Source organism: Stigmatopora argus, chromosome 8 (assembly GCF_051989625.1).
Source record: "Stigmatopora argus isolate UIUO_Sarg chromosome 8, RoL_Sarg_1.0, whole genome shotgun sequence".
Classification (NCBI taxonomy): domain Eukaryota; kingdom Metazoa; phylum Chordata; class Actinopteri; order Syngnathiformes; family Syngnathidae; genus Stigmatopora; species Stigmatopora argus.
The window spans coordinates 11,712,563-11,739,077 of NC_135394.1; the positions used below are offsets into that span (position 1 = coordinate 11,712,563).

Genomic DNA, 26,515 nt, shown 5'->3' on the forward strand with positions numbered 1-26,515 from the left:
CCCATACACCCGGCATGACCCCCCAAATAACAGCTACAGTCAAACGACTTCTATTCCACAAAACCGTGTAAACTCAATACAGGACGACCTACACAAAGGCTCAAACCCAGAATTTTTGTAATGCAGTACTATATTTTCTTTAGCATGTTGGACTGACGTTAAAGAAACAGGAAGCAAGTCGAGAGGCGCATGCAACGTCATAACATTGCGACTGTTCCTCTATAAATGGAGGCAAACAGATACTACACTGCCATCTGGCGGCCATAATACACATTGTCCAGCGTCATTTCACGTTCCCAGCAGAATAAGTTTGGATTTTCTTTGCTTCAATTTAAGACTTCCATCGGACAGGATGAACAGAATTATAAAATATAATGTAACATGTTGTTAAAAACAAAAAAGAGTGGAAGATCTATATGAACTCTTTCAGCGACAGTGGTTACTTTAGTAGAAAGCTATTCAAAAGTTGACTATAAGACATCTATCAGGCAAGTGGCTACTTTTGGTCATTAAAAACATACATAACATATATATGTGTTATGATCTTGTAAAATAAACGTACCTGATTTGAAGTGTTTTTCCACGCTAATTTCCCCCACTGGTAGTAAGTAGAATGTTGATCCATGCCAGAGGAAAATCCGGGTATTTTCAAGTAATGCTCGCCTTTTTTCGATCTTGGTGACGCCACCTACAGGTTGTGCCGCTCATGGCAACGATAGAAGCACACATGACTGTTTAGTGGAATATAAACGAATAGATCTTCAACATCAGATTCATACTCTAAAAATGTTAACGAGCGGATGATAAACACGCAAATAGTATCACATTTGCTCGGGGATATTATTAAAATTTTACCTAATTGGCTCGAGAATGACTTAAGGCAATCTGTCAATTCCTGCAAGTGCAGCTTTGCCTTCCCACAGTGAGTACATTCAAACCAGATGGTCATTAGTCTTGATTGGGAATGTTGTCTACACACCTGATCACATCATATCATATATATAAATATATATTTTCACTGTGCTCCTAGGTGTACATTTTTATGCATTGAGATATTTTTAGTACTATTATATCTTGGGAGAAATGAAATTCTTACCAGTGATTTTTCTACCATAAAAATATGTACTTTGGCTGAGGTAAACATCAGATTACTATTGTGTCAACTCAAATAAACCAGTCATTTTGCAACCATGGCTTTTCTTTTTAATAGAAAGATTTGTGTATTCATTTAAACCAGACAACCAGATGCCAGAAATTTTTGGATATATTAAAAAAAAAAAAAAAAAAAAAAGAAACAAACCTATATGATTTTCAACTGTGTGGACGTAGTGGTCTCAAAATACAACATTTTTTCTTTTTTGAATCAACATCAGAAAGTGCAAATTCTCCCCAAAACAATTCACCTGCTTGCAGCGTTATGAACAAGTGGAGCCAACCCAAGACACAAGAATCAAACCAAAGCAAATTACAGGCCATTACTTAAAATATTCAACTGATGCCATTTTAACCACTGCTATTTTGGTTGTTTTTTTACAGTTTCCTTGACCCGACACTTGCGTTGGTTTCCAAATTAACAGTCTGAATGTTGGAAAATATGAGCGAACTCATTCACTGCCAACTTTGCTAGTTAACATGGATAATTGACTTCTAGAGCCATCAATGGCAGTCAATGTTTCTGAAGGCCACTTCAGAAACGATGCTCGAAATAAATCGCTTACTATCATCTATATATTTGTCTCCCAAATAATGAAGTTCTGAACAATGCATTTCTTCCCACAGGACCGCAATAACATTGTGCTGATTTGAAGGGGGGAAAAAGTGCTCAAGATGGATACCCGATCCAGCCTTGTATTAAAACCATAGGGGTGGGCAACATTTTCTCCTCAAAACGGTTAACTTTTGCGGGGGAACGCAAGTCGCCCACCCCTGCAAAACGACGTGACATTCAACCCAACTCAGAAAAAGAGCCCATCACGTTTTTCTCCCAACTAAGCAAGCAAGCAAGAAAGCGAAGGGCATCCAATATGGCGTCCATCTCCCAGCCTACAATTCAAGTGTATTCCCTCGCCGTGGGAATTGCAATAGGAAGGAAATTAAAAGAAAAAAAAGAACATTAAATGGAGGATGGCCTTTTAATCGCAAAGTGCTTACGTTTACAATCGCAGAAGCCTTGTGTGGAATGTGAAGGGGGAAAGTAAGTCACAGTATGAAGTTATGGAATGTTTGCTAACTGCTACCCTTAAAAAACATCCAGCCCCACCAAACGAACCGGCCCCCTACGACGAGGTATCGAATGGACATCCCGCTTCGCGACGAGCCCATCCCTCCATTTCCTCGGGTTTGCTAATTATAGTGAGGCAGCATATAGACACACGACGACAAGGAAAGCGGATGCATAGCAGTGTTTTGTTTCCACCTGAGAAGTACTTGCAAAAGAAGCAAAAATTGACCCGCGACATTCTGCGTCTTCTGGACGTTTTGGCCACGCTTTTCGAAAAACCACACTGCTACCTCGTCCGTGTCAAACATGTGGATTCTTAAATTGCTCGATGCCCATGGACGGCGATTCGCTGCCGGCAAATGGAATGGACGACTATCGCTGTCCATGGCACCGACTCATTAAAAAAAAATATCGGTCATGGTTGTTAGTCTTATTTTATGGCTTTCTCAAGATATATTCAGCAAAAAGTCTTTGATAAGATAAAAGAGAATACGAAAAAACAAAAACCAGAAGTCAAGGTCCATTGGGAAAAAAACAAGAATCAGAAAAGTGACACTGGTTGCAGAAGTCAAAAGAGTTTAGCGGCAAACGAGAATAAAAATAATAAATTAATTCAAGTAAAGCTTAAATATCCGCACAATTAGCGTCAGCTCGTCGAGTTTGGTCTGAAAAGACGGTAGAGAAAAAAAAACAGACGAGCTGTTTTGTGGTCAAAGCACAAGGTAGGAGGAACAAGCCGGAGCTTCACGTTGCAAAAAAAAAAATATCGCACAAAACAATCACGGACCCGTGGAAGCAATAAACTCGTCATCATTTGAGTTAAAAAAAAAAAAGATAGAAATTTAGTGATTAATATTTCTTCAGTCTGACTGAACATAGATAAGTGTCATCTGTGGGTTCTATATCTTTGTACAATAGGCGTTCTTCAAACAAGGACCAACTCCCAAATTTCTAATGAGACCCAAATTTGGATTTTCTCACAAAAATAAAACGCACACAAGTTGGAGTCACTGGGGTTTCGAACTCGAATGATCCAACATTCATTGGTACTTCTTAAAATATCTTAATATCTTTGATCTCCTTTGGTATTGGTCAATGGACGTATATATATATATTACATATACAATATACACGATTACTTCTATTGTGTAGGAGCAACCCGAATCCACTCTTTGAGGTCATTTCCCACCAGCAGGACAAGAACATCGATAATTAGTGCAAAGGTTTGCGCTACGTTCAGCTAAAGCACCGCTTCCGGCGCCATTGGGCATTTTAAACCCGAGACAAGACACCCGTTTACCCCCCCGACACCGAAGGCCCATGACACAGCACCCTCAGCAAACACGCCGTAGCACGACAACTTCAAGCAAAATCAGAAAATAGCTAAGCCTGTAATTCTAATCTAGTTGGGACGAATTAAAAATTTGGTGCCAGTGCTGGTTCTGAACTGGTGGTTGATTTGGTTCTCTTATATTCTCAATATTGCTGTTTCCAAAAACATTGTGACTTTAGTTAAAAGTTAAGAAACCTGTTACATTTACTGAAAAATACTGGCAGCTGTGGTTGGCAGTATTGTCCCTTAAAAAATGACTGTCAAAACTACTGTAATTTTTTTAAAGTTGTTTTACAGACAGCTGTAAAGATATGTAGTGAAACTTGTCTGATGGTGGCAACAGCATTGTGCCACATCCTCATTCTTCAACATCTCCAAATTGAATTGGAACCTCTTACAATGGCAGTTGCGTGTGCTGACTACCGAGCTAATAATCTGATGTAGAATCAGCCACCAGCATTTTTTTAAACTTCACATAAAATAGGTTACTCCGAACATTTAACGCACATGACAGTTACTGCAACCAATTTTACGAAGCTCAGAAGCCAGCACGCTCGACTGCCTGTGGGTAAATGAGGATAAACAATGCAGTGATGTCATCACCACCATCAAGAGTAGTTACATATGCATCAGTTAAAAATCAAATCCCAAAAAATCCACCATAACTTTGAATTAAAAAAATACTGTATATGCGATTGTGTTTATTTTACTTCTTGTTTTGAGGCAAATGGCAAAAATCTGCTAACCACAGCTGCCAGTATATTTTTTCTTTTACTGTCCAAAATTCTCTGTGGTCACAACCGCAAATTTACTGGTGTTACTTTTGGCTGTGAACAAACAAAGGCACCAGCCAAATGTTAGAGATGGATTACAATGATCAATGGGGCAAGTAAAAATCAGGATGCTTCCCCACCTGTAGAATCAGTACATGGCTTTGTAAACTTGGTCCCAATTTTAACTGTAGTCAAACAGTTTTTTGAATTTCAGAATGAACGTGATTTGTTTGCCAGTTTCACTTTCTAATTACAAACAAAATGATATCTAGCTTGTTTGAAACTACACAAAGATTTTGCAGATACAGTCTAAAAGGTCCAAACACACGTTAAGATGGCTCGCAAGGTATTTAAGAACAAAACTAATTTAGGGTCCATACTTATCAAGACAGTGCAGACATCAGTTCGCTTTTTTTTAACAAGAAGGGAACTCAAGCAAAATAATTAAAAAAAGAAGTACACTCTCAAGGCCTGGACAGCCGCTGACAACGACCGGCGAGGGTAAACCAAGATTTATGCAAATGTGCGCCAAGAGAGCTGCGAAGTAAACAAGCGACTGTCCGATGAGGTGTTTTACAACGCTGGGGCCCGTTATCGCCACACACTTAGGAGGGAGCCGGAGACCAGATGGAGCAACGTTTGTTTACACAAGCTTTTCCCGAGATCCTTTGGTCCACCACAAAGTAATGCATCCACACGCACCAAACACACAACACACTCCCTCTACCTTAAGACATTTAAACAGCTTGCTAACAGCTAACTTCAAGTGCAATCAGTGACATTAATTTATCTAGGCCTTTCTTCTCGAGCACTACATTTTTTTATGTGTTTGGCCAACCTGAAAACAGAAAAGGAGCCTTTATACGCCACCATTGAGGGAAGGGCTGATCTCATTTGCAACTTTTTTTTTTCTTCTTCTCAAAAGTACCCGTTTTGTTGAAAAAAAAGTGCCCTTACGTTGTAACAAAGTGCTTACGAAACCTGCCTTGCTCTGATTAAGGTGCATTTAAGGGCAGGTGTACAGCAGAGATGATTTCTCAAGTTGGGAGTGGCCCTAGTTGAGGACATTTTTGAGGGTAGGCCAAGTAAGGATAGCCATAAAAATCAACTGGGGTTAACAAATCTGTCATGGAGTGTAAAACTACACGCTTAATATCAGGCTCAACTAGCTCGTAGTATCAGGTTAAGCAAGAGTGGGAATTTTAAAATAAAAATAATGAAAGATTCTCTCATCTGCTTATACAAATGTTTACCAAAAACGAGGATTTAATGGCTAATTTTTCCATAGTATATTGAGCGAAATCTAATCGAAATGCTCGTACCTAGTTCCAAAATCAACAAATTTCAGATGTTTTGGGCATCTTTTCCACCAAGCAGTACCATTCCACTCCAGTGTTGTGCTAAAATAAGATGTTTTTACATTGCAAATAATACCTCTATCGAATCTTGAACCCCAGAAACTAAACAAAGATATACACGGCCTTCCAACGGCGCTAATTAGCGGCTTTTGATCAATTCGCGCAATCGAGTTTGGTCGCCGTTTAGCCATCCAAACCGTACCGCGGCGGAGCGAAGCGAACTGCTGGGTGAAAAGGCGTCTTTGAGAAAAGACACGAGAAGTACGCTGAGGCTGACAGCTCAAGGTGCATGTTTGAACAGGCTGTTGCTGACTCACTCAGATGATGTAGCCAGAGGGACCCTGGCGGACACGAGCACACGTACGGCGGGCGACATGCGCATGCACCCACGGTAACACCAGGCTCTATTATAATCATATCCCTTAAGGGCATTACAGGACAATAAAGAGGGAGAGAGACAGAGGGGGGGAAGGCCTGATCTGATCCCCCACCCTCCTCTTGCATGGCCGAGCTGGGGGGGATTATTGTTTTTTTTTTCAGGAACATTACCGACATAGCGAAAAGCCACCGCCCCTCCCGTCAACCAGCTGCAGCCCAACTACTATTTGGCGTCTGTACTCGGACAGGTATTTACTGGTCCCTCTCAGTTGCGTGGTCTCCAAAAAAAATGAAATATTTAACTCATTGGCTGCCATTGCAGTGAAAGGAACATTTGGGAACAAAACTGCTTAACTATCATTCAATGATGACGAATGAGTTAAAAGGGACAGACAACACCTTTATCATGTGCAAGTTTTCATTTTCTGTTACCTCATTGTGAAGAAAAACTTCAATAAGAACTCATATTTTTAGGAAGTTGCTACCCTTAGTGGGGGCAGCCATTTAAGCCAATCAAATGTGAGCATACCAAATTTCCCTCTTTCTCATGATGTCATTAATACCCATGATTGCAAGATCTGAGCAAGCATGTGGGTATGACTGACATCCCAAAATGGTGGCCAAATGTATTTTTTTTGCATTTAAACATTACTCAAATTTAAGCCAATGTCTCTCGAATTCATAATTGGTGTTGGCTTTTCCTTTAAGATGCACAAACAGATGGGGAAAAAAAGATGCTTGAATTTTTCTCTTCATTCTCATTTGATCTCCCTGCCATCCCTTAAACCTGCGCCTTGTCACACAAGGACACACTGCACAAAGTGACGCACATTCATTCCATCATTGCAAACGTTCATCATTTTCAGGCAGGAACTGTCAAGTGTTTTTCCCCCTCGGGTGAAGCCATGCTTTCACGCAAAAAAAATCATTCATACGGGTTGTTTGCCAAATGCTGTGAGAAATACGACCTCCATCCCACGAGGAGAAACCGGGAACGGTTATATCATATGTCATATCGCCCCGTCCTCTATATACATGTATACAATTATAAAGTGTCAAGTACCCAGATAACGCAAAAGACAAAAATAAAGTGGAGACAGCAATTTTTTCAATTGCAGGGGCGCGAGGGGCAAGTAAGTGGTAGCGTTTTCAAAACACCAAGCCTCGTGTTCGCCTCGTCTTGCAATTCTCAAGCCCCCACCGGCGTGGATTTGACTCGTTTGTTGAATCGATAGACACTCAAGATGCATGTTATCGATGGATTAAGTAACACTTCAATCAAACACTTTGTTTGGGACTTTTTTTGGATCATTTTGGAGAGCGAGAATGAGCCAGCGAGCTGTTGCATCGCGAGTGTGGTGAGTTAAGTTTTCCTTGCATATGCCATATGATGGCAATGGTGTTTCTATGGTAACTGTACATCTCAAAGCCTGCGAAAGAATAGAAAAAGGAGCTGTTTTCTCTGGGAAAGATTTGTCCTCGCTTCACCCGTACGGCAGCCAGAAGGAGCTCAGACACCTTTGCCCAGAACTGGACCGATATTAATAACCAAAAATCAACTGCATAGTTACTTAGTGTCCTTTATACATTATGCCAATGTATAAAACCCCTTACTCTTATTGATAGGAAAGAAATGGCCCAAAAAAAAGTGGACGTCACGGGTGCGTGATCTGAAGCGTTGGTTGTTCTTTGAACCGACTCGAGTGCTTTCGCGTATACTTTGCTTCCCAAAGGAAAAGAAGGAAATGTTACGATTTAAACTTCTGTGACACCCTGATTTGGTTTATAGAGCGAGAGTTTGTTTTATATATGTATTTCTCAAAGTTTTTTTTTCTTTTTTTTCCCCTCCTCTGTGCGAAAAGGCAAAATCTAAAGACCGACGGGTCTCAGGGTCCAGCCCCTCCTGCAAATGGCGGGCTGCGCGAGTCGGCCTCCTCCATCTCGGACTTGAGAGCTTCCGAGAGCTGGCGTCCCTTGATGACGTGAGGCTCCAGAGCGGCGTCCGAGCCGGGGCTCAGGAGACCCGCGGGGGCGTCCGGGAGCCCGGGCTCTCGCACCCGAGGCTTGCGACCCCGGCGAGACGGGATGCCGTTACAGCCGTCTTTCTTGAGGTGGCGGTGCAGGTGGTCCGAGCGGACGAATGTCTTAAAGCAGCTGGAGCACTGGTAAGGGCGTAAGCCGGTGTGAACCCGCATGTGGTTCTTCAGGTCGTAGTTGTGCGCAAAGGCGGCGCCGCATTGCGTACAAAGGTAAGGCTTCTCTCCTGTATGCTTCCGCATGTGAACCTTGAGCTTGTCCTGCCTGAAAGCAAGAGGAAGTAGAGTGTAGATTAGAATAAAACCTCAGAAACATGGATTCTTAGAAGATCAGCTATCATTTTAAAAAAAGATTTCCAAAGCAATCGTTATTGTTTTTAAATGAAACTTTAATCGTAATTGTTTATTCGTAACATTTTTTTTATCTATTCATGTTTTTTATTTTAGAATTTTTTTGCATTTTAGCTGTATATTCTTCAATTGAATTTTATAGTTATATTTTTTACTTACCTATTCCTCTAATGCTTATGCATTTTGTTAAATTTAAATTCAGACATGAAGATGTTGTAATGGTATAGAATGGAACCTCCCACTTTACTCCTCTAATTCTGAGGGCAACCAGGCCCTGCAAAACCAAAAGTCTATCTTATCTGTTAAATTTCACTCAAGTGCAACTGTGGCCTGACAATAAAGATCAACAGAAACCAGTTTTTTCTTTTTCTTTGAAAAGTTACATTGAATTTCCTGGGAAGAAAGCACCACAGTGAGTTGTCTGGGCCTGATAAAAAAAGTATCCGAGATCATTAGTCATTACAAGTAGTGCTCAGTGCAAATGCTTAAAGAACATTTTGCATACCTTCAAAATGGACAACCTGCGTTTTAATTACCCTATTTTCTGCACTATAAAGCACACTTTTCTCATGGTTTGGCTAGGGATGTGAATTCCAGTTGAACTCCCAATTTATATTTTTAATCATCCTATATTTCTCTCTCCTTTTTCAACCCAAAATTAAAATACAGCAATATTTTTCATTACAAAAAGAAAACCTCAAGATTTAAGAAAAATGAAAAGAAAAAAAAAGAGACACGTCTAATCTTATTTGGACTGTGATCATTTGCTGCACCGATTGGACGTCTATTGCCGCCAAACAAGATTAAGCCACTTTCAAGCCCTCCCAGTTCAAATGGATTAAAATAGGCCACCACAAAACCTTTATCACCTCGCTACCCGCCCTAATTTGACAACATAAGGAATTCAAATGGATTAACTTGTCACACTAAACAAGTTACAAACCATTCACATATACTGTCCCTGAAATCAAAGATGATGTGTACAAACACACGTTAACACCGAGAGCTGAATTATTTTAAGGACAGGTGTGATTTATTACCACGCTCGACACTCCTAACCCTGATCAAACAGGATTAAGATTACAAATAGCCCACTTCCCTTCCCACTGCCGCTCCCATTTAACCAGGAGGCCAAATCAGTGCAAACTGGTCCTCCCCTACCAGCCAGTAGAGAGAGGTTGGAGGTATTTGAGGCCCACTGCATCTATTCCAAGCACAAGTGCTCCGATTGATTAATGACAAGAGGGATTTCACGGAAAAGACGGGCCTCCCTAATACAGGGAAATCACTCCGAGTGTCTCGCTAAACTCTGGTCGCATTTACGTGCTGAGCGGCAGAAGTCAGATTTCATTGGAAAGGTAGAGGGAATGACAAAGCAAGAAGGGCGCGGGGGCGTTAAACTACTCTGCTGTGGGCAGTAATCAAGACAGGCAAAGATCAAAAGTTCAAATGGCTGCAGTGAAGCACGCAGAGCACAATCCAGGGCCGCTAAGCCCCTTCTGTATCACAACTTTATAGCGGCCCTCCACTAAGATACCAGCCAGCCACAGCCTTCTTTTATAGGACCCCTGTGCTCCAAGTACAGGACTTTGCTTTGGAGAGTTCACAATAAAAGCCCTGCTTTTATCACCATGTTGCAACTGGAATATCTAGATCAGGGGTGTATGGATATCTTTCAGAGGGCCATTAATAGGTGCTGAATTTATTTAGACATATTTATCTTTTAATGTATTGATTTGTTATTCTTTTTTTTTAAGTAGGATGATTTTTATTCATTTTTGTTATAAGGAAAAACTGTAACTATTCTCTTTTTATTCAATTTTTACATTGTATTCAATTCGATTTTTTCATTAAAACTACTGTAAATATCTAAATACGTTAAATATCTAGTAAAAATATATATTTTTATGTATGTTTTTTAAAGGCCAAAACAAGAAAATACAGGGTGTATTATTTTGTACGATTTATATCTGAAGCATTGATGTTAAAAGAAATAATGGAGAAACTGTGATCTGTCCCATCATCCTGTATTCTATGAGTTCTGTAGTCCTCCTCCTTTCATTGAGCACTACATAAGTTTTATTTTAGTGAGAAATACAAAGGTGGAAGTAGTACACGATTTACTTTCATGTGCCAGGCTGGAGCTGGGCCACTGGACGTTTGACACTTGAGATGTAGATGCTAGGCGCATGCCAAAGTAAACCCCGCCTTGGCCCCTTAATGCCTCGCCTAAATCTCCTACACTCTTGACTTTGCAAACACATCCCACTTACTGGGTGCTCTGCCAAGCCCAAAAGTGTTAGCACACGTGACCTCGGGCAGCGGCTCCATTAATCGGGCTTACCTGGTAAAGCGTACTTTGCAGATGGCGCACTCGTAGGGTTTCTCCCCCGTGTGCGTTCGGATGTGGCGGGGTAGCTTGCCTGCCCCCTGAATGACCTTGGAGCAAATGGGGCACTTCTGAAAGGCCTTGGAGCGCATCTTCCTCTCCCCTCCGCCGCCTCTCTCGCCGACGCCCCTCTCTCTTCCGCCGACTCTGTCGTGGCCGCCGTCGCCCCGCGACAACCACAGTGGCGGCACGTTGGGCGTCACGGCGGGGGACGGCGTGCCCTCCAGATGACTGCTGTTAAAGTAATTGTAGTAAAATTCCATGTCGTGGTCGTCCCCGTCGCCCGGATCCTCGCCGGTCAACCCGCGCTGCTTCTGCCTCTCGATGGCGTCCATCATATGCTGCAAGAGGGCGCTGGCCGAACTCCTCTCCCTCGTCGTCAGTTCCAAGGCTTCCTCTTCCATCTCTGGCGCCTCGTGGCCCGACCGGGCCTCGGGGGGGAGGTAGAAGTGCCCGTTGTGGGAGGGTGGGTAAAAATAAGAGCCCATGCTTATTCCGTTGCCCTGCACCGCTTGCGCGTCCTCGTCGTCCTCTTCCTCCTCGTCTTCCTCTTCTGCTTCGTGGACGGGGGGCTGGGCCAAAGGGAGGGCCGGCGGGGAGTAGTACTCACCGGGGTGTCCGGGAGTGCCGTTGCTGGGGGTCCCGCCGTTGCCGTGGTTAAAGTGCAAGTGCGTGGGCAGGTCCCTGAGCTCCGGCGTGCTGCAGCTGCTGCTCCAATGCGCCCCTCTCTGGAAGTACTCCAGGAACTCCCGAGCCAGCACCTGGTTTGCGCGTTCGCCTCCTCTAGCCTTCTCCTCGTCTTCGTTTCTTTGCTCGCTGCCCGCCTAGAGAAGTGTCGGGAGGGAGAGAGGTTTGAGTTCCATGAGTCTGCGACAAGTTAACAGAAAATGTGGGATACGGCTACCCTCCGTAATGAGCAGGGAAGGTCTACTGTTTTGATAAAAGCTAATGTTGGGCAAGTTCATAATGAACTAACTAAACGCACAAATTGTTGAACGCAGTTTTTCATTAGAATTGTGTATTAGAGCCACTTCAGAAAAATATTCAACTGAGAAAAGCATAGCCAAATATGTAGGCTCACCCAGTGCGCTACTTGTAAAGAAGGAGTCCAATGCATGGTGCGAAAATCATCAAACCACAATTCTTTTCATTCATCTTCTGTACAAATATGTCCGAGGTCCAAAGTCCTACAAGTTGTGAATCCTCTTGCAATAACATGGAATGACAGGAGGCAATTGCCCTTGTTTCTACGGTTGAGTATTTTGACATGTAGCTGTAATATATATGTGATAAAAAACCAAGTGTGTTGTTCCTCCGCACAAACCATTGGCTCAGCATGAGTAAGTGTAGTAACCCCAAGGCCGTGGGCGTCCGTTTGGCTTGGTGAGTCACTGATAATGGCCCCGATGTGAGCTATCGGGACCGACGGCATGATTAAATGAAAGAGAAAGTCACGACGACCACACACCTGTACGGTACAACGGTTATTCTGGTTTGACAAGGCATTAACAGTAGAAGATTGTGTAACTCAATTTGTCTTTGGCACCAATTCTTAAATGTGATCACTTCCAAAAGAACAATGAAGATTGTAACGAGATTATTAAAAACTGTAAATAAGTAACTGTGCAAGGTTTTTGAAGGGTTGGAGACTTAAAAGGATTTTTTTTGTTGACAGTTTTTGGTATCTAAAAATTGTCTGTAAATTGGCTTTGGAAAAGCCAAAAAGAAAATAGAAATGAGGTACTTTTGTTCATGCACCAGACTTTGGAAAACTGGTTTTAACTATACTATAGAGAAGGGGACATTGTCAATTACAGGATCTTTTACACAACAACCCAGCAGAATTGCCAGAATGCACATATATTAAAAAATGTGGTTTACAAACTACGAATTGACGACGAGGTGTGGATTATTAAGCGCTTGCTTTTAACAACATAACAATGGGAGTCTCTGTGTTAGAATTTCAGAATACAGAAAGTTAGTTACAAGGGCAAGTTCTTGAAAGCAGCTTTCTAGCCTTTCAAAGCCTTGCGACTATTTTTATTAATAAAGATGTGGCATACACACACCACAATATTAAAACAGGGCATTCAAGTGTGACCAACATGACCCAAACTGCAATGTCTGAATATGTGGTACAATTAAATAAATACATAAATGAATTCATGAATAAATAAATAAAGATTGTGTCCTACCGGCGGGGAGAGCACTTTGGTGTCCAGCAAGTGTGTACAGACGTCCTGAGCGGGTGGGATCTCGAGGAGGCGTGCGGCCGCGAGGATATCGGCCACGCTGGTGTGGCTGACGGTCAGCGTGGCCGTGTAGGCAAAGTCCAGCAGCGCTCCGAGGGCCTCGGCTGCCACAAAGTCAATGTTGTAGACATTGCGTTGGTCGGCGGCCGCCCCCGAGGTGAACAGCTTGTGGAAATAGGAACTGCAGGACGCCAGGACGGAGCGGTGCGCCGGGAACTCCCGGTCCTGCGTGATCAGCAGAACGTCACACAGCAGGCCGCTCAGCCGCTGCTTGTTGAGGCTGCCCAGGATGTCGGCGCTGTGCTCGGGGAAGGGGATGCCCACGGGGCCCTCTTCGGCCTCTCCGGCAACTCCTCGGCCCCCGCTGGTCGCCGTCCACCTGAGCCGTCTGCCTCCCCTCCCGCCGGCTCCGGACGACATCTTCCACCAGCCTGCCGCCGAGCCGCCTAACACGGCCCCCACCCGTGTATCCGTCCTGCCGTCCGTCTGGTTGCCTGTCTTGAGGGTGGGAGATAGAAAAAGGAAGGGCACGTTAAGAGGCATTGAAAAGTAAGCTTTGGAACAAAAGTTGATTTTCAGTTCTTAGCGTCATGCAAACAAAACAAAACAACACAATCAGCCGTTGTATCGCAGTTGTAGCACAGCTCAAGCTCTTGACAGCCAAACCTAGCCAAGTAAATGCTGCCAAAAATTGAAATATTAAAGTATTGCTAATCAAAATCACAACATGAGGACAATATTAAAATTCCATACCAGAAGATATTCCCTCGGCCACAAGAGAAATTCCCCAAATGAAAGTCATATATGGAAAAAATGACATAGAATAAAAATGTTCTATTGTGGATATGAGTGGCAATATCAAAGCGTCTAACAAATCTGAAAAAAACAAGATAAAAGCCAAGAAGAAAAATAAATAAATAAAACAGATCAAGGACACGTGGCATCATAACTGTGTCATACATCACAAAAAGCCCCCATCCAGACATGTTTTATCTTTTCTGTTTCTGTTTTGCCATTCTAATAAACACATTAAATTTAAGAGAAGATACAAAATGTGACAAAAAAGATTAGACAGTATAAATAAAGTGATGTAGAAGATGATTATTTCTTGGAAATCAAGTTTGTCTTTCATTTGAGTTCTTTGCCAAAAATTCTAATGAAATTCAGGGAGCCAAACTACTATCAAGTTTGACCACGTGTCTATAATATATAATAATTATTGGAGGAATAAAAAATAGAATCCGCAAGTTGATTAGAAACCCATTATAGGAAAGTCAAATACTCTTTAAAATACCAGTGCTCACTTTATCACGTAACAGCCCTGTAAATAACAAATCAATTTTTCCAGGTACCTCCTCCAGAAATTCTCAGTTCCCAACTATTGCCACCCAGAATATTCACTATGGAATCGGGACAAAATTATTCCAAATTCTACTTGCTTATGTGTGCAGGTGGTGGTGTAAGAGCCTCTTTGTAAACACATACCTGAGTGTGTCTGTTTGTACAAGGGGTCGCGGAGGACAGATAGGCAGAGGGCAATGGGGATCAAAATGCATGCTGGGAGATAGGCTGACAGCAGAGAGCCAGAGAAGAGAGAGAAGGAGGTGGAAAGAATATATAAAAGAAAAAAAAGCTAGAAGGAAGTAGTGAGAGGGGTGGCAGCCCCAGTGGAAAAACCTCCACGAGGAAGAGACAGCGGACACGCAACAAGCTGCGAGGGAACAGTATTAAAAGGGAGGTTGTCAATCCGGTCTGAGCTGGTTACCCCACCCTGCACTGTGTGCCAAGTTTCAGGAAAGGCTGTCCCCTTGCTCACGTGTGGGGTGGGGTGGGGGGAGATTAAAATGATCGACTGAAGCCTGCACAGTGGGAGGGGGGTTTCGGGAGAACAAGCCATCCTCGATTCCTGTATCAACACACGCCCATGCACACATAAATGCCCTGCCATCCCAGCGACATCAATAATGCACACACAAACACGTATAGTACATCCACCGCCCACCATCCCCTCTCCATCTGCCAGGGAGAGGCGGCAGGGGGTGAAATGGGGAAGGGTGTAGACTCTCTATACAGTATGAGCAAGCACTCTAACGACTGTGCAGCCCATTAGCTTCTAGGTATGCTGGCACGTTGCGTCCCCCCTACCAAACCTGCCTAACCTGGTGGCCTCTCCTCCCTCCCTCACACCTGTTCACCTGCATTCACCTCTCACGGCTCTCCTCCTGCCTTTGCAATGTTGAACAGACTATGCCTATACCAGGTAAATCCATTTATGGGGGCCACGTTTGGAGTCAAGGAGACGGAAGCAAGGTCAAGACATGATCATTTAAAATTGTGGCTTGCTTATCATGAAAACGGAACGATATAGCGCAGTAAATTGACTATTAAAATGAAAACTTGTTGAGAATCTAAGACTGAGGTGTCAAACTCATCGTCCAGGGTCCTGATCGGGGCCACCACGTCGTCTTGTGTGGTTGACTGATAGCAAAGCAGCAATGCGCATCGTCAAGTCGAGGCTACATCTAAAAATGTCAAAGCATGCCTTCACAAAACTATCAATGACTTATTAAAATTCAACTGGCCTTATCTGAATAACCAGAGGGTGACAGGGGAGATGCAGAGGACAAAGGTGATGGCTGGGAGATATAAAAAAATGGAAGAAGGATCGAAAGCGGGACCACGCGGTCTCAGGTCACGTCCTCTAAAGGCGGAAAGTGATCTCCGTGAGCCCGTCCAAACCTGACTTCAAGCACCTGCACTAGACTTAGGCTGCGAACTTGTGTGCATGTTATCCTCGGCACATACAAGGAAGGAGTTGACCCCGGGTTGCGGCTTTGTGGGGGTAAAGACGCTGAGCTGAGAAGAGATAAAACACTCACACACACACACACACATAGATTTCAAGTGAGGGCCAAAGAGGCATGGAAGGATTCCTCTGCATGCAGGAGCCACCTGTCCTCAGATGACCTAAGGTGGACTAAGCAACACACTGCAACCAACCTGATCCCAGCAACTCCTTGTGGTTTGCAATATTCCCCATCACTAATTCATGCTTTCAGGCCATGGAGTCCAAAGCCTGGCACAAAGCAGGAAAGTGGCTGTTCTTATTCCGATTGCACCATTACTACAAAGAAGAGTTTTTTCATGTCATATCACCCCACTTCTGCCCCAAATAGTGTACAGTTATATTGTCCATTAAATATAACATGGATGTGGAACACACATTCATTGCAAAGTTGACAGATGTAATGCAATCCAAACGCAACAGCATAGCGGAGAGGCTAAGTTAATTTGATAGCTCGTACAAAGATTTTTTAAAAATGATCAAAAACAATACTTAACGTATGAGAATAAAGCAATGAAAGAACCCTTTGAAAATCTAGGAGTACAATCAACTGCCCCTCAAACGTTATTTACACGGGCGAAAGCTGACTACACTAATTCAAGAATAAAACCGAGTATGGCCTATTGCCGATAATATGCGTCACAAACAATTCCAATGTTACCTGAGACATTCTGGAAATGGAAAGTGGCTCGCGTGGACACTTGACTTTTGGCTAACCTGATAAATGTTAACTGCTAACCAATCCTATTGTCCAGTAAGACAATATATATACATTTATTTTTGCTGCATACACGATATGTTTGACTGTGAATGAGGCGACAGTTTCCTTTGGGATGGAGTCAAGTGACAATCGTGTCATTGTCGAAAAACCTCTGCAGTTCATGCATGAGATCCTCAGTCTCGCTTTGCAAGTCAAACTGAACGCTGTTCTAAAACGCACTCTCTTCGCACATGGCACAAATTTGAGGGGTCGCTGTGAAACGACACTTCAATGGTTTTGCAGTTCTCAGATACACTTAAGGCATCAAAAAGGTCAAGACTATTAGTTACTCTTGTGTTTAGTATCGCCAACCAATTTACTTATAAGTCACATGGTAGTTTCTTTCAGAGTAGTCGAACTGGAGGGAAACAGATGAATGATATGCACTGCAGTGAATTATAGTTCGTCTTTGTCTATGGAAAAATACAATTTATTCCTAAAATCAAATATGTTATGAAGCCTGAGAAGCTTTGGTAGTGCTTGTATAGACAGATAAAAGTTTTGAAAGAAAAGATTAAGGTTTTAAGTGAACACTATGGATGATATAATTGAAAAAAATGTGATTAGCTGTTTCAATAAGATTTTTGTAATTGCTGTTAGAACGCAGGCTTGTGTATAATGTTTTTATAAGAAAACATTTAGCACTTTTTTTGACTGCACTCTAATGGATGGCGATAGACGTCCAAATAATTTGACCTGGAAAGATTGGGAGTCTTCACAATTATCTGAATGCATGCACAGGTGAGCATGTCAAGTCATAAAAAGTATTATTTATTTTCCTTTCACTTAGCCAATCTAAATCTCTGAAATAGGTGACTACCATTGTTTTGCTATCGCTTTGCAGTTTGACGTTATTTTTCGAAGATGTCTCTGATAATAGATCGATTATTCCCCGCATACAACAATGCATTTGTGTAGCTAAAATCACAAAAACATTCTTCAGAAATATCTCTGTCACGGCACACTAGAAAAATAAATATTGTAAATATTTGTATATTTAATACTCGAGATTCACAGATTCTGTACGCTATTTTTGTTTTTCATTTCAACTAGGTAAGTGGTTCTATACATTTTACACCAAGTACCACCTAAAAAATGCACGTCTCTCCATATAGTACCATTAAGAGCAACGTTAAAAGTGAAAATAAATAAATAAGTGCACTCAGCCTAAGTGCTCATCAAGAACATGGCAGGCAATGTATTCCTCAAAACTGCATTTAATATTGGAAAACTCTAGCATTATGCATGGTGTGAACATTAACAATCAGCATGAATATAGCAATTTGACATTACATTAATTCAAAAGTTCCTATCTACGCCCTAAACGGTAATTTTCTACACCATTCACCTATAGGTTTAACACTTCAAGGAAACATCCAAGCGTGAAGGAATCGCCCATTTCAGAGCAACGCAACTGAAGTTTGGACGGAAGCAATAATGCAAGATACTGGGAATACTTGGGGGTGCTGCTGCTGTCATTTTCAAGGAAAAGCAGATTTTGAGCAATTGCCACAGCAGCTAAGTGACTCGCACATGTCAGGAGACTCGTGGAAGGAAATGTGATTGGTCTTAAAGGGGAGAAGAACAGGAAGAGAATGAGCGGCTGATAAAACTGACATTGTGAAAGCTACTCTGGGTTTCGTGCCGAGCAGGAAGTGCTGGGAAACCAACAGAAAGTAAGTGAAGTGGTGGTGGGTGAGGCCCGATTATTAAGATCACAACCTCTCATAACTGTGAACAGTAAGGAGGCCTTGGAATCCAGCTCAGATGTCAAAGATAAACTTGGATGTCATTTGTTTAGCTGGTAAAACCTGCTTCAATGGGAGGAAAGCTCAACACCGACAGGTGGGGCAAAGAGTCATTTGAGGAAGTGAGCAGGGGGAGATATTTTTTTTTAAATCTTATTGGGGGTAACAGCGATGGTTACTAATTTCGGTATACTAAAAAAATACGAGAGGCTCCAGCAACCCACGAGCCAGTAATTATAATCAAGGTCTCGCATCCACACGTAGAAAAAACCTTTTGTGTCAAGAAGGCCGCATATTTATACCCAGCGTTAATATTGCGAATGCCAGGTATAATTACCAAATACAGTCACTTGCCAAAGAGTGAAAATTGAGTGTTTCAAGCAACCCTAATCGTTTTTACTTCCATATGTCAATTACAAATGTAATGAGAACAAACGGTACAGAAAATGCTTTTTTTTTTTTTGCTACAATATTTTTAGGACGTTTGTTTAAACTGCTTAAGGTTTCGTTCGCATGGACCAATTTAGATTTTATCAAAACCAATTCAACCAACATAAATGAACTATTGTTTTGAAATCCCTTATCAACCGTTACATTGATTACGGCACATAACAACCACGACTCGGTCATACCAATACAATCCTCGTTTTGTGGGCAGATATGCATTTCGAAAACATACTTCTTTTAAAGCTTGACTAATAGTGACGCCACATTGGTCCAAACTGCGAAGTGTGACCAAATCTTAACACATAGCTTGAAAAGTGACGTAGAATATTGGCAGGCCACAAACAAACCAAGTGGGAAGAACTTCTTCCATTGAAAAGTCTATGGCAGGCGTGTAATAGAAGCCGCAGTGTAATCAGATGACCAGCTCTCTGCTTGCTCAATCCTTCTTTCCCCTGTCTAAGCCTCCTACTTCATTGGTATAGTTGCTCCATCTGAGTAGCAACACCTCACTTCCCCCTCGCCTTCCGCCGAGGAGGCAAAGGGAGGCGAGCGAGGTCCCGCCCATCCGACCTCTAACGCGACCCACCCATCTCCTGTCCTAAATCAACATCAACCGTGTCACATTGGTCACATGTCACCATCCCGACCGTTCTGCCGCTCTGCTTAATTAAAAGGCGGCTGTGGTCACGCCGCTAGTTATTTTAGCAATATCCAAATAGGCAATGGGCGTGTGACGACAGTCTTTAATGAATGCATGTTTTTGCGTCACGCCACTACCATTAAATTCTATTTTATTTCAATTTTTTTTTTTTTAAAGACATGTTTGTCTTCACCCCCAGCCTGAAAACAGCCCACGCTTCTCTCGCTCACCCTAATTTCATCAGGTTGGGTTGCCCTCGCCATTCTAAATGTCCTAGAAGAGAACAGAAGAAGCCCCTTTACTGCCCCTAAACTCGAGCACAACAACAGGAAAACAACAGAGAGGGGTCTGTGTGGGTGCGAGCCGTGCTTTACCAAGCAGCTGACCAAGAGAACTGAGCACAAGGGAAGAAGTGAGGTCGCCGTGAGGGAAGGGGCTGCTAAAGCTATTGAATTCTGACTTAGCGTGAATTTACACGCAGCAGGAAAGAAATGACTCAGCTTGGTATGAACCTTTAAAAAAAAAACACCAAAGGATTCCACCACACATCTTGTTCTAAGATGAGGAAATTAGGTCAGATCACATGAAATGTGACCAAAACTAGCCAGTATTTTTATATCGTATTTTAATAATTTGCCATTTTAGTATGGTTACATTTTTCAGTGTTTGGGAAACTGAGAAATGACTTGGCGTCCTAAGCTTTTCCAGTGCTTTTATTTTGTATAAAGTGCACAGAACAGGGGAAGAAAAAGTCAACCTAGAATATTACGCCTTATTAAACGCAAGGAAAGTCCCTATTGTACATAATTTGGTAAAAAACCTTATAAAGACCTGCCCCCCACATAAGTGGAAATCACATTTTGCGGCCTACATGACCCAAAATGGAAGGTTCACCTATCCAGATGCCAGGTCACAATTATAATGATTCCCCCTGAAATATCAACGAAAAAAATATGTATAGTATATTTTTTATTATGAATCGTTATTGTATTTTATCATATATGTATGACTAAAATAATAAACATCATATTTTTTCCAACTAAATATTGATGAAACTATTATTTTGGTTATAGTCCCTAATAAAACTGAAGTTGTTTTCGTTATTTTATTGAAGATTCAACAATAGACGTCCCTCCATTTTCGTTCCGAGACGTGACAGCGATCATTTGCCCTCCCAGTCAAAATGGATCTGACATCTTAAGTCGTCAATGGCAGTTAATGAGTTAAATGAGTCCCCTATGAAGTGAATAGTACGTGGCCATGCACCACAAAAAGTCACGCTCGGTTACCCACCGCCATAGTGACTTTTTTTCATGTGAAAGTGTTTCACACTAAGGTTCAAGTTTTTTTCTGAGAAATATTTACTGTAATTATGACTTTACTACAGTTTAAGTGTAGGTTAGTGATACGCTTTGGGCAGAAATTGGGGGTATGTTGCTTCTATACGAACCCCAGAAGTCTACCGTAAACTACTGTAATACCAGGAAGTTTAAAAGCTGAAAATCATTTGTCCTGCCCTTTTCTGTGGAAAGCAATTGTCCAACAAGTATTTTAGATGCTGACGTTCTGACGCATCTAATTAGGCAATTATGGGGAGCCACCCACATTTGTGGCAACAAAAAAAGCTAACTTTTAAACCTATTGTTGTTGATAACATCACATATTTTCAAATTCTGTTTTTACTTGTTTAAAAAGGTAAAACTGTACGTAACTTAGTGATCCTATTTGGGAGAGGCTATAAAAAAGTTAGCTTTGTTAGAAGGAAGGGAAGCTGGAAAAAGCAGGCTAGCGATTCTGGAATGAGGCTTGATACCAATATTAAATCATTTAAAAAAGCACCAACAACAATTTGGCCTATGAGACCATTTAAAATCTCAAAATGTTATTCTACATTATTATAAAACTTAAAATTATTCTACATTTAAGTGTGTGAGTGAAAAAAATATCTTGTATATTTTCAAAAAAACATGGCATTCCCCTTCCCAATACAATAAAAAAAACGTGAGGTAGAAAGGATATTAAATTTACATATATTACTCCGACCATCTCCAATTAGAAAAATACATTATGATATTTTAAGTTATTTTTAAATTAAATTTTAAAAGATTTTTCCAATAAAAAAACTAAATTAAAATATCATTACATTAACTTATTTATTTTACTTTTTTTACTATTGTTAAATCTAATTAGAAAATGATTTTTCATTTTTGAATTTCTAATATATATTGTGGTAGTCCTATTACTAGTTGTAGCAATACAAAAGATGAAAGAACTGGTTCGGGAAAAAAAAATCAGCAGGAATCAATCACGTCATTAGCATTCCAATTCGAATAAAAAAAATGCTACATTGCAAAACAGAAAAAAAAAACTCAAGTTTGAAACTGCCACGGCGACAGGCAAACCGGACTTTTCAGTCAGTCGGAAGCTGCTGGTTTCGGGCTACAGTGGTGCAGGCACAAACATACAGGAATATCAAACTGTATTCAGCCTCACCACCAAATTGATGGGTGGTGTCTTGGACCAGCCCACAGCCACTGAAGTCCCCTGCAATTCCCTTGGAAATCTATTGTTGGTAACACCGACGCACACACATGCATGCATGCATGCGTGCACACTTACGCACGCCGACACATATGGCGTCCTAGTTTAACCTCTTGGTGGGATTTGCTTGAGCCAAATATGCCCGTGTGGTCCGAAGCGGCACCTTGAGAAGTAGCATAAAAGAGTAGAAATCAGGACAATCATGGTGGCGCTATCTATTGTATGCCCTGACATTGAACACAGGGTGATAAAAAGAAGAGAAGAAAAAAAATGTCCTCGCTGCTTCCTTCTGGGAAACATACCGCATCGCTTCCAAGTAATTGGGTGTCTTCAAGTACCCTCTTCGTGCCCATCCACAAAAACAACGAAACGAGTCCGACAAGTAATTCCAGCCAAACCCATGCCTCGTTCCCATGTGAGGGAGGCGCTGGCATTTAAAACCAAAAGTGAAGCGGGTCAGCTCAGAGAAAGACGCCAGCTGACAAAAGCAAAGCCCCCTCCACTCCATTAAAAAAATAATAAAGAAACAGAGCTACAATTTCAGCAATACCTGACCTAACCTGCAAGCAACAGCTGCACACCCATCACAACTTCCTCCACTGTTCCACGTGATTAATATGAATGAAATAAAAAGCTGCATGTGAAGAAAAGCAAAAGGAGCGGTGCTGCACATTGACCCATTTGCCTTCCCTTACTTCAGTTGCAAGTGGGTCAAGAACTCTGAACTCCTTCCCTGGCAACATGATGTGGCTTCCATTCCATCATCCCTCCTGCCCGACTCGCATCTCAAGACAATCTATGTTCGTGTGAGTGTTTTGGTGCGCTTACCAATGAGGAGGTAAGTGTCCCCCTCCCACCTCGTGCCTGCGCCAAAGTCTCCGGGCAGGGCTCGAGCTTTACCAGACAGGAAACTTGCGAGTGGCCCTCGTCATATAGGCGAGCCCTTGACTGATCCCACACAAACAGACCCCCACCACCTCCTCCCTTTCCCCTCCAGCAACCATCACTACCCCACCCCCCTCTATTTTCAGCCCACAACTGGCAGCCGTACGAGACCCTGTCATTGGCCTCGGCGCCGCTCGCACACCACACCTCCTCGCCGGGATAGGCTGGGGGCTGCTCCCTTTTCCTGGATGGCCACGGGCAATGCACTCTGGGAGAGCGAGTTCCAGGAGCCCGCTCGACCTGTTTAGGAGCCCCGGCGCGGAACTACGAGCCCCAGCTTTCTCGGCCCTCCACGGACCCCCCCCTTTCCCCGAGCCCGTTTTAACGTAAGCGCTCAGGGGGTGAATTATACACTGGCCTGTGTTGCTAGCAAGCTGCCAGGTATTAAAATCCAGACGGAGGCATGAAGCAAAATTAATAATAACTAATATTCGATGCATTCAAGTAACCCGGACGACAGCAGGTTCCGTGGCACGCTCGCGATGGCGTGACATTTCACACACACCTCAAACTCCTGACCTAAATAACAACACGGGAGCCTGCCGTGCACGGCACCTCTGCAAAAAAGTTGCTTTTGACTTTATCATTAATTAATAAGGAGTTCCCGCTCTCTCGCCTGCGAACGCTTCCACCTGCCCGAGAAGTCCCAAGTAGCAACTTTTAAGCGTCTCGAGTAGTAGTGCAAGGGAACTGCTGTCATAAAGAGGAACCTTGACTGACGACCCACCTCTCAAGCCAGCCGGCCGCCCACCCCCACCACCACCACCCCTCTTGCTCCACCACCACCACCACCACCACCAGCCCTCCTTCTTTCCTCCCACTCTCCTCCACCGGCCCTGCTCCCCCCTCTGCTTGACAGGCCCGGGGGGCAGCCAGCAAGGGGATGGCAGGGTGCCTTTTTAGCTCACCTGCGATGGCCGTGATGCTGCTTGTTGTGGGGTTAGCGCAAGCCTCCGCTCTCCTCCTCTCCGGAGCTCTCCTGCTCTCTCTCTTGCTCTCTCTCTTTCTCGCTCTCTCTCGGACTCTCTCTCTCCCTTCTCCCTGCCTCAGTCACTGTTGTGCAGGCTTAAACCCCCCGTATGTGCTAAGCAAGCGGCAGCAGATCAACTCAAATTCCCTTCCTGGTTTCTGGAGGGCAAAGAGGTCCCTCCCTTTCTCTCTCTCCTCTTCACTCGCCCTCACTCTTAAAGAAACAGCCTCCATCTCCTTGCCCGCCCCGGCGGAAAAAGTCAAGTGGAAATTTCAAAGTGGACACTTGCTTAAGTTGCAAAGTCGAGCGGACAAATGATTAACCCGTGCGTGCCCGCGTCAGCTCGTGGACGTGTCCTATGCCATCACGTGTGCTTCAAGGAAGAATCAAGCTGTCTTCCCTTTCTTAACCCTTTAAAGGCCAGGTGAATATTTGGGGACAATTAACCCTACATATAAGGTTAAAGCTGATTTTTTAACTTGTGTGAGTAATCATTATTGTAGTTCTTTTTATAGATTATTTTGCTGAAGAGTGGTTAGCGTGTCGGCCTCACAGTAGGGGACCTGGGTTCAAATCTAGGTTGGTCCACCTGTGTGGAGTTTGCATGTTCGCCCCAGGCCTGCATGGGGTTTCTCCAGGTACTCCGGTTTCCTCCCACATTCCAAAGACATGCATGGTAGGCTGATTGGACACTAAATTGCCCCTAGATACGAATGTGAGCGTGAATGGTTATTTTTCTCCTTGTGCCCTGTGATTGGCTGGCCACCAATTCAGGCTGCTAGCCCTTCCGGTCCAAGCGGATTGGACCTCTAGGGCAGTCAATGGCAGCTAATGAGTTTAATGAGTGCCCTATAAAGGGTTAACCACTGCTCCTTTCTTCCCCTGTTGCGAGAAGTCGCACCCACTCATCCCACTGCCTGAGGTCATGGCGTCCCACCCCAAAAAGCAAGCCTTGGCAGATTCCAGCGGATAATGGCGGGGGCTGCCAGTGAGCCCCTTTGCATTCCCTGGCTTGGCCCCCACTGCCTGCACATAATACCTGCCAAGCTTCAACAGGTGAGCTGCCTGGGAAGACATTAGTGTGTAGGAGTAGGATTCCTATGTCCAAATGCGCAGAGCACTTGATGTTGCGCCACTTCCCTTCACCGACCTACGAACTCACGCTACCCCAATTCAGAGGAAGGCAACTTGTGCGGGAAAGAGAGCAGATTCTGACATAATTGCCTGTCTGTTTAAGACGACACATACATAACTTAACACCACGTGCCCCGTGGTCCATCATGCATGTGTTCCAATGTGGCAATGGCACAAACAGTACCTAGAGGGCACTGTTCTTCTGTAGAACCATTAGCGGTCTGGGTGAAACACTACGTCTTATTTGACCCAGGAAAAGCTTTACGACAGTGTTTTCTGGCCTTTTGAGACCCAAGACAAAGTGCAGTATATACACAAAGTTACATGTATTTGACTTCTGGGTGAAAAGTTAATTGTAACTTTTGCAGGTGAACTCAATTGGACTGACTGTCAATTTTATTCCTCATTCTTGTAGTCAAATTTGAGTTTATTGCAAAAAATTGCTAGTGTTTGGTCAGTGAATCATCAAATACATTTCTGAGGATACTCGCTTAATTCTACCCTACTTTAATGAGAAATACATTACTACTTACCAATCAAGTGCACCCGATGAGCAGCGTAAATCACACGATGCTAAATTTAAAACAAATTGCAGCAATTTCAACCTTTTTTCACTGAAAATAAACAGAGGAGACATTTGAGAATCACTGCAAATGTGTGCATTTAATACAATATTTTCGTTTTCAGTAAATCGATGGCGTCCGTTAGCTAACGCATGCTAAAACGCAAGACCAACCAAATCTCATATCTAGATGGGATTGGAGATTGACTATATCAGTTATACAATAAAATTACGCACTTTTATCATCAACACGGCTTGACTGAACCCCCAAATGAAACATGGGAAGTTTGTAAACGCTTCCTTATCCCATGTGAGGCTTGAACTTGAAGTTAGCGCACGAAGCTAGCGACAAAAATGGCTACTGGTAACCTTTCTTATTGAGACTTTGTTAAACAGACATCACCTTTCACATCGCTGGCTAAGACATCAATGTATATATTTTACATGGTAAATAAAAATGACAAGTTATTATGAAAGGGCATAACAGTACCTGCAAGAAGTTTCTGGGAAAAGGGTTCCCAGGAAATGCAATCGAGTCCCTCGCATTCAAATGAGGAGGGGGGAAAATGAAGATTTTGCAAAGTTACTGGCCACACCTTCCTGATCAGGAAGTGCCTGGTACTCACGTGGGGTAATTCAGTTTACACACACACACACACACAAGCACATGTAGATTCATATATATGGGTCATTTTCACATAATTCAGCAAATAACGGTAAAGACACTTTCAGAAAATGAATAATTTACAAAATGCAATTCAAGCATTCTGATTATCTCTAATTAGCAACACTAGCACTGCCTGGAAATATCTTAGCTGGAACTTTAATGAAA

General features: G+C 42.9%; 2 protein-coding genes across 8 annotated transcripts in view; both read right to left on the reverse strand.

Annotated features, from left to right (window-relative positions):
* The window catches only part of tcf3b (transcription factor 3b), a 39,242-nt gene extending 38,532 nt beyond the window's left edge, over positions 1–710 (reverse strand). Inside the window, exon 1 of the mRNA XM_077606849.1 lies at positions 563–710. The gene's annotated coding sequence lies outside the window, so the exon portion shown is untranslated. The remainder of the gene's footprint in view (positions 1–562) is intronic.
* Positions 711–1,180: 470 nt separating this feature from the next.
* On the reverse strand, positions 1,181–26,323 carry zbtb7a (zinc finger and BTB domain containing 7a). Of its 7 annotated transcripts, XM_077606766.1 has the most exons (5): positions 26,174–26,284; positions 25,655–25,735; positions 13,035–13,589; positions 10,795–11,663; positions 1,181–8,364 (listed from the first exon to the last, which is right to left on the reverse strand). In XM_077606766.1, exons 3-5 carry the CDS (start codon positions 13,509–13,511, stop codon positions 7,950–7,952), a joined length of 1,761 nt encoding a protein of 586 aa, XP_077462892.1. In that variant the 5' UTR covers positions 13,512–13,589; positions 25,655–25,735; positions 26,174–26,284; the 3' UTR covers positions 1,181–7,949. The 7 variants fall into 7 exon arrangements, with proteins under 7 accessions (XP_077462892.1, XP_077462893.1, XP_077462897.1 ...); XM_077606767.1 differs by lacking the exon at positions 25,655–25,735 and having other exon boundaries at positions 26,174–26,323; XM_077606771.1 differs by lacking the exon at positions 25,655–25,735 and having other exon boundaries at positions 13,035–13,585; positions 26,174–26,272.
* Between the last annotated feature and the right edge of the window lie 192 nt (positions 26,324–26,515).

Coding starts and splice junctions, on each gene's coding strand:
- zbtb7a (XM_077606767.1), bottom strand. CDS start 13,511: ATGTCGTCCGGAGCCGGCGGGAGGGGAGGCAGACGGCTCAGGTGGACG. Junction 11,664..13,034: donor CCAAAGTGCTCTCCCCGCCG/GTAGGACACAAT, acceptor ACACTTCTCTAG/GCGGGCAGCGAGCAAAGAAA. Junction 8,365..10,794: donor TGCAAAGTACGCTTTACCAG/GTAAGCCCGATT, acceptor TCTTGCTTTCAG/GCAGGACAAGCTCAAGGTTC.